The 12,392-nt window shown below is 41.6% G+C and overlaps 1 protein-coding gene across 4 annotated transcripts in view; it reads left to right on the top strand.

Moving 5' to 3' along the window:
* LOC129811573 (low density lipoprotein receptor adapter protein 1-B-like) overlaps positions 1–12,392 on the top strand; it is a 95,155-nt gene that overhangs the window by 60,299 nt on the left and 22,464 nt on the right. For all 4 annotated transcript variants that reach the window (XR_008752905.1, XM_055862988.1, XM_055862989.1 and 1 more), the window contains one exon: positions 9,558–9,653. Coding sequence is in view for 3 of the 4 variants with exons in the window: in XM_055862988.1 (XP_055718963.1) it covers positions 9,558–9,653 (96 nt within the window). In the remaining variant the exon portion in view is untranslated. The remainder of the gene's footprint in view (positions 1–9,557; positions 9,654–12,392) is intronic.

Genomic DNA, 12,392 nt, shown 5'->3' on the forward strand with positions numbered 1-12,392 from the left:
TGTTGAGTGTTAGTAAACTCATCAGTTATTCTGCGCTCTGGCACACTCAGACGAGAGTGCTCTGAAATCGGAGTAGATAGCCAGAGTGAATTTACCAGCTATGTCTGTCGACAGTTGTCGCAGTGACATCTGGAACGTACTATTGAAATGATTACTTGCATAGTGGAGTCTTTTGTTTAGACATGTAGCTAGCTAGCTAAACAGTGATCCATAATCCCAACTCATAGAATTACTACCGTACATGAATCTGCAAGAAGCTAACCAACCAGGTTCAATGTTAGCTAGCTAACATTAGGCCATAGCTAGCAATGCAAATGGCTCTGATATACCTACACAGATCATACAGGTAATGTTAGCTAGCGAGCCAGCCAGCTGACGTTAGCTATTTAACTGTACACTTGAAATGAAAATGACTTTCTCACAAAATCAGACATGTGTAATGTCTGAAAATGTAGCTAGCTAGACTATCTAACCCGTATACATGGATGGACACTTCTCCCTCTGTCACGGATGCCATGGTTGCCCGTAGTTTGAAGATGTAATCTGGAGACGTGTTTTATCCTTTTTGGGAAAGGTGGGGCGCTAGCGCCCCATCTCGACAACATCCGGTGAAATTGCAGAGCGTGAAATTCAAAATACAAAAATCGTAATATTAAACATTCATGAAAATACAAGTGTTTTACATTGTTTTAAAGCTTAATCTCTTGTTAATCCAGCCGCTTTGTCAGATTTCAAAAAGGCTTTACAGCAAAAGCATACCATGCGATTATCTGAGGACAGCGCCCCGCGTACAAAAGCATTAAAAACATTTTCCAAACAAGGAGAGGCATCACGAAAGTCAGAAATAGCGATAAAATAAATAACTTATCTTTGAAGATCTTCCTCTGTTTGCAATACCAAGGTTCCCAGCTACATAACAAATCATCGTTTTGTTCGATAAAGTCCTTCTTTATATCCCCAAAAAGTCAGTTTAGTTGGCGTGCTTGATTCAGTAATCCACCTGTTCCCCTCGTTCAAAATGCATACAAAGAATCCCAAAAGTTACCAATAAACTTCGTCCAAACAAGTCAAACAACATTTCTAATCAATCCTCAGGTACCCTAATATGTAAATAAACGATACAATTTAAGATGGAGAACAGTATGTTCATTACCGTGCGCGCCCTCATCCATGCACGCCACAAGATGACAGTCAAAATGAGAACCACCTAGAAAAACTACAAATTCTAGCTCATTTAAAAAAAAACAAGCCTGAAACGCTTTCTAAAGACCGTTGACATCTAGTGGAAGCCCTAGGAACTGCAATCTGGGAGGTATTCCTTTGATTTTCCCATAAACAAGCATTTGAATGGGCAGACACCTAAAAAAAAAAAAAATTATCTGTATGGATTCTCCTCGGGTTTTCGCCTGCCATATCAGTTCTGTTATACTCACAGACATAATTTTAACAGTTTTAGACACTTCCGAGTGTTTTCTAGTCAATACTACCAATGCTATGCATATCCTAGCTTTTGGGCCTGAGTAACAGGCAGTTTACTTTGGGCACCTCAGTCATCTGAACTTCTGAATACTGCCCCCTATCCCGAAGAAGTTATACAACAGCCTTATGTGTGTTCTCTTTTTGACTCCGTCTGCATATTTGCAATCAAACGCCAGACTTTTCTCCATCTCCTTAGCTATCATACTCTAATTCCACTGATTTCAAAACTCGGTCCTCCAGAAAGTGGAGAGCAACACTTACGCAGTTCTACTACATGATATCTTTCAAAAAAGCCGTGTTAGAAAGGATTACCTACACATACTGACCAGCTCATGTTATAGACAGAAGAATGCTACATGGCAGACCAATCTGAACTCATCTCTTGGCATGTCCAGCACACTCATTATCTCAGCTAATCATGGCTAGCGTGAAGGTTGCCTAGTTTCCTGAAACAAGTCACAAATGAACTAGTGTAGAGGTCGACCGATTTAATCGGAGTGGCCAATTTAATTGGGGACGTTTACATAACAGCATTTTTGGACACCGATTATGGCCGATTACATTGCACTCCACGAGGAGACTGCGTGGCAGGCTGACTACCTGTTATGCGAGTGCAGCAAGGAGCCACGGTAAGGTGCTAGCCAGCATTAAACTTATCTTATAAAAAACAATCAATCTTCACAATCACTAGTTAACTACACATGGTTGATGATATTACTAGTTTATCTAGCTTGTCCTGCGTTGCATATATCGATGCGGTGCCTGTTCATTTGTCATTGAATCACAGCCTATTTCGCCAAACGGGTGATTTAACAAGCGCATTCACAAAAAAAGCACTGTCGTTGCACCAATGTGTACCTAACCATAAACATCAATGCCTTTCTTAAAAATCAATACACAAGTATATATTTTTAAACCTGCATATTTAGTTAATATTGCCTGCTAACATGAATTTATTTTAACTAGGGAAATTGTCACTTTTCTTGCGTTCTGTGCAAGCAGAGTCAGGGTATATGCAGCAGTTTGGGCCGCCTGGCTCGTAGCGAAATGTGTGAAGACCATTTCTTCCTAACAAAGACCGTTATTAATTTGCCAGAATTTTACATAATTATGACATAACATTGAAGGTTGTGCAATGTAACAGCAATATTTAGACTTATGGATGCCACCCGTTAGATAAAATACGGAACGGTTCCATATTTCACTGAAAGAATAAATGTTTTGTTTTCGAAATGATTGTTTCCGGATTTGACCATATTAATGACCTAAGGCTCGTATTTCTGTGTGTTATTATAATTAAGTCTATGATTTGATAGAGCAGTCTGACTGAGCGGTGGTAGGCAGCAGCAGCAGGCTCGTAAGCATTCATTCAAACAGCACTTTTGTGCATTTGCCAGCAGCTCTTCGCTGTTCTTCAAGCATTGCGCTGTTTATGACTTCAAGCCTATCAACTCCCGAGATTAGCCTGGCAATACTAAAGTACCTACTAGAACATCCAATAGTCAAAGGTATATGAAATACAAATGGTATAGAGAGAAATAGTCCTATAACTCCTATTATGACCTCAACCTAAAACTTCTTACCTGGGAATATTGAGACTCATGTTAAAAGGAACCACCAGCTTTCATATGTTCTCATGTTCTGAGCAAGGAACTTAAACGTTAGGTTTTTTACATGGCACTAATTGCACTTTTACTTTCTTCTCCAACACTTTTGTTTTTGCATTATTTAAACCAAATTGAACATGTTTCATTATTTATTTGAGACTAAATTGATTTTATTGATGTATTATATTAAGTTAAAATAAGTGTTCATTCAGTATTGTTGTAATTGTCATTATTACAAATATATATATAAAAATTGGCCGATTAATCGGTATCGGCTTTTTTGGTCCTCCAATAATCTGTATGGTATCAACGTTGAAAATCATAGTCGGTCGACCTCTAAACTAGTGTAGCCCACAGCCATATGGTATAGCCAGATCAGGGCCTAACATAAGGACACAGAGTATGCTATTCTGTTCTTCTGAAATAGACTACATTCTCTTCATATCTTGTTTCTTTAGACCTGTCTAAAATACATAATGAATTTATTGTGATGGTGTAGGCTATGGATTTATTTTTAAAATGTAGATGTTCCAAAGGTCTGCATCAGTGGCTTGTAGGTTATGCGTGGAAGCCAGGCGATGCTAAATATATTTATGTTATTTAACGGTCAATTACCGTGAGACTGGCAGATATTTGCATGACAATCACCAGCTGACAATTTCTTGACCGCCACAGCCCTATTCACACCTCCATATAGCACGTCCTGTCTTACTATGTTGTCTTCTGAACATAGTGCCTTAGAATCAGAGGTCCATTCTTTTTGTTTGATATAAAATGTCAATTCTTATCAAGATTCAGTTGCAACAAGCATACAGTTATCTTTTGTTTCTAGATGTTTCCAAATGTATTTTGTGACTGTGCATCTAGTCTGGCAACTGGATCTAGAGGGCTGCATAGACCTGCGGGTCTCGACAGAGATCATTGCGGGCGCGCTCTGCCACTTTCATTCTTCAGGTGGTCAGACAACTTTGGGATGAAATTTTATTTTTGTCCCGCATATCATTTGGAAACGGTCAAACGGTCGTCTTAATGCTGTGTATGCGTTAGTAGCCTTTGACGCATTATTCACACACTCAGAATTTGCTTCTTCAATTTCAGTAGCCTACCTCTCCTACAGTAGTTTGGCATGCGAGATCAAGTGCATCCTACATTAGGCTATATGTGTGGTCTCAATGAAATAGAGTAGGCTACCTATGCATGGACTGAGAATCATGTGGCAGTTATCTTTCCAAGGAAATTAACTTAAATACGATTAGGCTGTAGTTTACTACAGTGTCTGTAAAATAAATATTGATAATGCAGAGAAGTAGAGGGCACTCAACCAACGTGAGTTGAGGTGCGATCCAAAAATTGCAACGTGCAGACCATGGTGAGTGAGCGTTGCACCTTTTTCCTTTTCAATAAATATTTATTACCCATTTAATTGTCTTTGCCTACAAATTTTCCCACTCCTAAAAGGTAGGCTACGCATTTGCAAAACTCAGTTCAAGAGAAAGTGCAAGCGTCCGCTCTCTCTCCGACTCTGCTCCCTTCAAAGTACATCTATCCTAAAAACTGAAAACCAGCGGGAGCGGGCAGGTGTGGTATGAAAAGCTGCAGGTTTTAGTGGGAGCGGATGTAGAACTCCATCCCGCTCAAACATCTACCTAGATCAGGGGTGTCAAACTCATTCCACGGAGGGCCTTGTGTCTGCAGGTTTTTGGTCTTTCCTTTCAATAAAGCCCTAGACAACCAGGTGTGGGGAGTTCCTAACTAATTAGTGATGTTAATTCATCAATCAAGTACAAGGGTGGAGCGAAAACCCGCAGACACTCGGCCCTCCATGGAATGAGTTTGACACCTGTGACCTAGATCCTTGTGAAGTTCCTGTTTTTCTTGTCTAAACCCCTCTTTCTGTTTCACTGTCTCACTGTTTCACTGTCTTGGCCAGGTCGCAATTGTAAATGAGAACGTGTTCTCAATTTGCCTGCCTGGTTAAATAAAGGTGAAATAAATCAAATAAAAAAACTGTCCGAGATGAGGGAGGGGGGAGAGTATGTGACAATGGCAGTTCAGTCCTGTCTGTGACAGCTGGGTGCCTGTGCAGTTGATCCTGTCTCACTGAGAGAGTGAAGGAGAGGTTATTTATTCATCCCTTTACACCCCTAGCCTTTCATTTACTCCCCCCTTTTTAGTGGTTTTGGACAGGAGAAGGTTGTGTTTACCACAGAGCCTTTTGATAGTGTTTTAATTTGGATGCATTTCCATTTTATTTCATTATTTTTCAGAGATCAAGGCAGCAGAGGGCTGTTTATTTTCCCCACTTCTGTGTTCCACTCTGCATTTCAAAAATGAATATTAAAGCTGCAAATTAGGAGTGCAGTCTTTTCTCCCCTTGCGCTCTCTCCTCGTCCTCTCAATCTCTCCCCCCTTGTACCTCGTCAGAGTTTGCTCAGACTCCAAGCCATCAGGAGTGCTAACCCCTCTGATGTGCTGGGCTGCGTCTTGTCTTGTTCTACACAATGTGGCTGATGAGGAAGAGAAGTAGACAGGAGTGAGGCTTTGGGGAGATATCAAAGGAAGTAGTTGTGTTCTCTTGTGGCAGAAGGAGAGAGAACTAAAAAGCTTTGAGACTGCTCCGTGAGTTACATGGCCCTAGAGGATTGTGGGTAGGAACATCAGGGTGGTTGTCTCTTTGCTGTACATCATTGCACCCCCACCCCACCATATTTCTGTAAACCGCATCCCTGACCCAAAGCTCTCATCTCTCTGCATGAGAAATAGTGATTTGAAGTGTACTTTACAGTAAACACATAGCTTTGATTTTGCCTCTCAATATTATTTGGAATTGTTTCAATGCTTGATGACACTCTCTCTCACACCCTATCTGGGGTCTATCCAGTTTAGTGGAAATAAGGGTGCAGTCGCCCAGGGAATGGTTTAGAACCCAGTCACCACTCAGCCGCCTGGCTCTCCTGGAGAATGGGACTCACAGGAGGGGGGCTATGTTTTTTTTATGCTTCAGCTGGACGATGGCTAAGGAATCCTAAAAAGGCTTTAATGTAACCAATGCCCTTGAGGGACAGGCTGAGATGTGCTTTTAATCTCCATTGACGGCAATGGAAGCATTAGGTACAGTAGGTCAGCAGCCAGGCCTTTTAAGAATGACCAAGCCTGCTCAGATACTGTGTTTTCGTTTGCTTGAGTGTATCACAAGTATGTGTTTGTGCGTCAGGAAAAAAACTCACCATTTATCATAGGGGAATGGAGACATGCATGCCCATAGTGGATATGTTCGGTGCGTTCAGAAAGTATTCAGACCCCTTCCCTTTTTACACATTTATTATGTTACAGCCTTATTCTAAAATGGATTAGATTAATTCATTTAATTTTTCCCCCTCATCAATCTACACACAATACCCCATAATGACAAAGCGAAAATAGGATTTAGACAATTTTGCACATTTTATTACAAATAAAAAACAGAAGTACCATACTCTGGGAGAACCTTCCAGAAGGACAACCATCTCTGCAGCACTCTACCAATCAGGACTCTCTGGTCTGATGAAACCAAGATTGAACTTTTTGGCCTGAATGCCAAGCGTCATGTCTGGAGGAAACCTAGCACCATCCCTACAGTGAAGCATGGTGATGGCAGCATCATGCTGTGGGGATGTTTTTCAGCGGCAGGGACTGGGAGACTAATCAGGATCAAGGGAAAGATGAACGGAGCAAAGTACAGAGAAATCCTTGATGAAAACATGCTTCAGAGTGCTCAGGATCTCAGACTGGGGTGAAGGGTCACCTTCCAACAGGACAATGAGCCTGAGCACACAGCCAAGACAATCCAGTAGTGGCTTTGAGACAAGTCTCTGAATGTCCTTGAGTGGCCCAGTAGGAGCCCAGACTTGAACCCATCTAACATCTCTGGAGAGACTTGAAAATAGCTGTGCAGCGATGCTCCCCATCCAACCTGACAGAGCTTGAGAGGATCTGCAGTGTAGAATGGGAGAAACTCACCAAATACAGGTGTGCCAAGCTTGTAGTGTCATATCCAAGAAGACTTGTAATCGCTGTAAATGGTCTGAAATACTTATGTAAATGTGATACAGTGCCTTGCAAAAGTATTCATGCCCCTTGGCATTTTTCCTATTTTGTTGCCTTACAACCCGGAAATCAAATCTATTTTTTGGGGGTTTGTATCATTTGATTTACTTAACATGCCTACCACTTTGACGATGCAAAATATTTTTTTATTGTGAAAGAAATGAGACAAAAAACAGAACTTGAGCATGCATTACTATTCACCCCCCAAAGTCAATACTTTGTAGAGCCACCTTTTGCAGCAATTACAACTGCAAGTCTCTTGGGATATGTCTCTATAAGCTTGGCACATCTATACGCTGGGATTTTTGCCCATTCAAGGCAAAACTGCTCCAGCTCCTTCAAGTTGGATGGGTTCCTGCTGGTGTACAGCAATCGTTAAGTCATACCACAGATTCTCAGTTGGATTGAGGTCTGGGCTTTGACTAGGCCATTCCAAGACATTTAAATGTTTACCCTTAAACCACTTGAGTGTTGCTTTAGCAGTATGCTTAGGGTCATTGTCCTGCTGGAAGGTGAACCTCCATCCCAGTCTCAAATCTCTGGAAGACTGAAACAGGTTTCCCTCAAGAATTTCCCTGTATTTGGCGCCATCCATCATTCCCTCAATTCTGACCAGTTTCCAAGTCCCTGCCGATGGAAAAACATCCCCACAGCATGATGCTGCCACCACCATGCTTCACTGTGGGGATGGTCTTCTCGGGGTGATGAGAGGTGTTGGGTTTGCACCAGACAGCATTTTCCTTGATGGCCAAAAAGCTCAATTTTAGTCTCATCTGACCAGAGTACCCTCTTCCATATGTTTGGGAGATCTCCCACATGCCTTTTTGCAAACACTGTTTGCTTATTTTTTTTCTTTTAAACAATGGCTTTTTTTCTGGCTACTCTTCCATAAATCCCAGCTCTGTGGAGTGTACGGCTTAAAGTGGTCCTATGGACAGATACTCCAATCTCCGCTGCGGAGCGTTGCAGCTCCTTCAGGGTTATCTTTGGTCTCTTAGTTGCCTCTCTGGTTAATTCCCTCCTTGCCTGGTCCGTGAGTTTTGGTGGGCGGCCCTCTCTTGGCAGGTTTGTTGTGGTGCCATATTCTTTCCATTTTTTAATAATGGATTTAATGGTGCTCCGTGGAATGTTCAAAGTTTCAGATTTTTTTTTATAACCTGACCCTAATCTGTACTTCTCCACAAATTTGTCCCTGACCTGTTTGGAGAGCTCCTTGGTCTTCATGGTGCCGCTTGCTTGGTGGTGCCCCTTGCTTAGTGGTGTTGCAGACTCTACCGCCTTTCAGAACAGGTGTGTATATATACTGAGATCATGTGACAGATCATGTGACACTTAGATTGCACACAGGTGGACTTTATGTAACTAATTATGTGACTTCTGAAAGTAATTGGTTGCACCAGATCTTATTTAGGGGCTTCATAGCAAAGGGGGTGAATATATATGCATGCACCACTTTTTTTTATTTTATTTTATTTTATTTTTTGAAACAAGTCATTTTTTTCCATTTCACTTTACCAATTTGGACAATTTTGTGTATTTCCATTACATGAAATCCAAATAAAAATAAATTTAAATTACAGGTTGTAATGCAACAAATTAGGAAAAACACCAAGGGGGGTGAATATGTTTGCAAGGCACTGTATTTCAGTTTTTAACTTTTAATACATTTGCAAACATTTCTAAAAACCTGTTTTTGCTTTGTTGTTATGGGATATTGTGTGTAGATTGATGAGAAAAACAACAATTTAATCAATTTTAGAATGAGGCTGTAATGTATCAAAATTTGGAAAAATTCAAGGGGGCCGAATACTTTCCAAATGCACTGTGTCTATACATGTGTATGTTTGTGTGTACATTTTATAGGACTATACTTCCTGTAGAGATGCTTCTCTTGGTATATAAACCATACTGTGTAGACTGAGACTGAAATTCAGAGAAAAGCATTCAGATTTTCCAGGAAATCCCAGGAAAGCTCTTTGGGTCTGTGCTCAACATAAGCCCTGCTCCCAGCAGGTGAGAATGTTAGGAGAGGAGACAGGCCTTATCCATGTGACCCAGATGCTCCTTATTAAGGCAAAGGAGGAACTGCCTGCCTGACTGACTGGGTCCTCAAGCTACAGACATGACCAGTGTTTGGTTCTGCCCTATTTAAAACTCCTAACCAGTGGTTACTGACTGACATGTGTAAGTGTAGCTACTACAGAGCTTGTGGTCTTTGTGGCATCTTGTCTAAATATATTTGGTCAAGTGCCCGATATCTGCTGAGAATGATAAACTATGATTTACAGACATCACACACATGATCAGCTAGATGTAAATATTCTCCTGTATTTCGCTGATGGTCTCCCCCCCCCCCCCCCCCCCCCCTCTCTCTCTCTCCCACAGAGAAGGAGAAACACGTGAAGTCTGGGTCAGATGTGGAAGAAGCAAGTAATAGCCAGTCAGAGAGCTTGTCCAGACTGGGCAGTCTGAAGGGAGGAGGTGAGTCACCAGCCTGAAGTTTCAGCCTGAGGGCCTCAGGAATGGGATGATATTTAATGGGTAGGCTATTCATATAGCCCAGGGCAGGTGACTATGTCAATCTGGTGCTTGTTAAGTCTCCTCCGTCTACATCTCTATCCACCATCCTTGCCTCACGCTGGTTACAGTCTTTATTCTCCTGAAGATACTCACGTAGACATGATCAATACTTCAGTAGGAAGTAAAGGTGATCTGTTTTTCTCAGGATCTTGTCTCTCTTATTTGAGCTATTTGTTTTTCAAATATATTTTGCACTGTGGAATGGTAAAGAGAACAGTGACTTCTGCCATGGACACTTGAGAAGTCCAACAGCAGGAAACACTGTTTGTTTGAAAAGTGTGAGGGATCTACATTCTTTGTGGCAATTAGCTTCCTCTTCTGTAGAATTCTGTAAGCAGAGAGATTCTAGTCCCTGTGTCCGTTTCCTCAAATACTGCTGGTGAGGCTTGTGCAGTTTTAGGCCCTGAAGTGCTGCATTCCTGATCCAGAGCCTGAGAGAGGATGATGCTCACCCTTCACTCTACAGTACCTCTGGCACACCATGTTCTCCCTCTTCTCCCCTCTCCTCCTCTGTGAGGGGATCACAGGGTTCAGTCACTGTGTGATGCAGAGAGAGCAGACTTAAAACATCAGCTTTGGCCATGCGTCCCCCTAGTCTGGCCAGGTGGACCCCAGCCTGCCAGAGTGGGATCCCTCTAAATCTCATCTGATACTGTTAACATGGGATGGGACTGGATCAGCTCACGATTACAATAGGATTAGGCCTGTTTGGGTTCAGTGGTTTATAGATCATCTCTAGAGAGGAGAGCAAAACCCTTGACCTAGAAATTGTATTTTTGTAACAGAGAGGCTTGATGTAAGGGGATTGCAGCCCTGTCCCTTTTATCTTTTGGCTGTCCTTGAGCTATGATTCATAGTCCCATAGAGGGATGTGTGGGTTAGACCCATAAGGAAGTGGTATTGACCGAGACGCAAAGTGCTTACAGTAAGTATTCACCTCCTGGGAGCCTCAGGAAGGAGTGTTGCTGGAGACTATTCAGCTTTATTCAGGAGACATGATACCCACCCCACATCTTCCCTCTGCCAGTTTTCTGCTTGCCACACAAACTGGTGTGTGTGCGCGGGTGTGGGCACATGCTCCTGTGTCCTCTACTTGGAGATGTAGTTCCTGAGAGGCCTGTAAAATTATATTCCTGACTCAATCTGCCACTCACTCCCTGGGGCCAGACGGCCAGACGGTGCCCAGACCCATTCCAAGCCCCCACACCCATCTCACTCTCAACCTAAGCCCTCCGCACACAGCCCCAGACCCAATGTGGTGATGAACAGTGCGGCGGTGCCTCCCTGCATGCTTCACCATGCCAGACAGACCGATACAATGAATAATCACCTGCTAATAATGGCTTTCTTAGTGATAGGGAAGATGCAGTAAATGTCAGAGGTCGTGTTGATGGAGGGAACCAGTGGAGGGGAACTGCTGCAATGGCTGATTTGATCATTTATGAGCCTTCCTCTTTTGGGGGCCTCCTGTTATGCAGAGAAAAGAGGAGGAAGTATATGAGGTTATTAATAAACCCAAGTACAACTTTGAGACAGATTTAGAGAACCTACTGAGATTTGACCTTCTCTTCTCAGGGGACTGACACCCGTCTGTCTGACCAGGGAATCAATAAGCACACATGGCGCAGACACACACACACACACACACACACACACACACACACACACACACACACACACACACACACACACACACACACACACACACACACACACACACACACACACACACACACACACACACACACACACACACACACACACACACACACACACACACACACACACACACACACACACACACACACACACACGATTCCCAACCCTATAAAACAGCTGTGTCCACAGCAGCCATTGGAGACGATCCCATTATAGCACAGTCATCATGGTGAGGTGTGTGTCGGGGGATTATTCCATGCCCACTTATCAATAAGTGACAAACAACAGATGGGCATGTTTTTCTATATTTTTTTATTTAACCTTTATTTAACTAGGCAAGTCAGTTGAGAACAAATTCTTATTAGAGGTCGACCGATTATGATTTTTCAAAGCCGATACCGATTATTGGAGGACCAAAAAAAGCCGATTCCGATTAATCGGACGCTTTTTAAAAAAATTATTAAATTAAACAAATAAAATAAAAGATTAAAAAGATTTAAAAATTTAAATTAAATTAAAAAATGTAAAAAAAAAAAAAAATGTATTTAAAATATATTGATTTTTTTTAAAACATTTATTTGTAATAATGACAATTACAACAATACTGAATGAACACTTTTATTTTAACTTAATATAATAAATCAATCAAATCAATTTATCCTCAAATAAATAATGAAACATGTTCAATTTGGTTTAAATAATGCAAAACCAAAGTGTTGGAGAAGAAAGTAAAAGTGCAATATGTGCCATGTAAAAAAGCTAACGTTGAAGTTCCTTGCTCAGAACATGAGAACATATGAAAGCTGGTGGTTCCTTTTAACATGAGTCTTCAATATTCCCAGGTAAGAAGTTTTAGGTTGTAGTTATTATAGGAATTAAAGGAATATTTCTCTCTATACCATTTGTATTTCATATACCTTTGACTATTGGATGTTCTTATAGGCACTTTATTATTGCCAGTGTAACAGTATAGCTTCCGTC

This window comes from Salvelinus fontinalis, chromosome 15 (assembly GCF_029448725.1).
Source record: "Salvelinus fontinalis isolate EN_2023a chromosome 15, ASM2944872v1, whole genome shotgun sequence".
NCBI lineage: Eukaryota > Metazoa > Chordata > Actinopteri > Salmoniformes > Salmonidae > Salvelinus > Salvelinus fontinalis.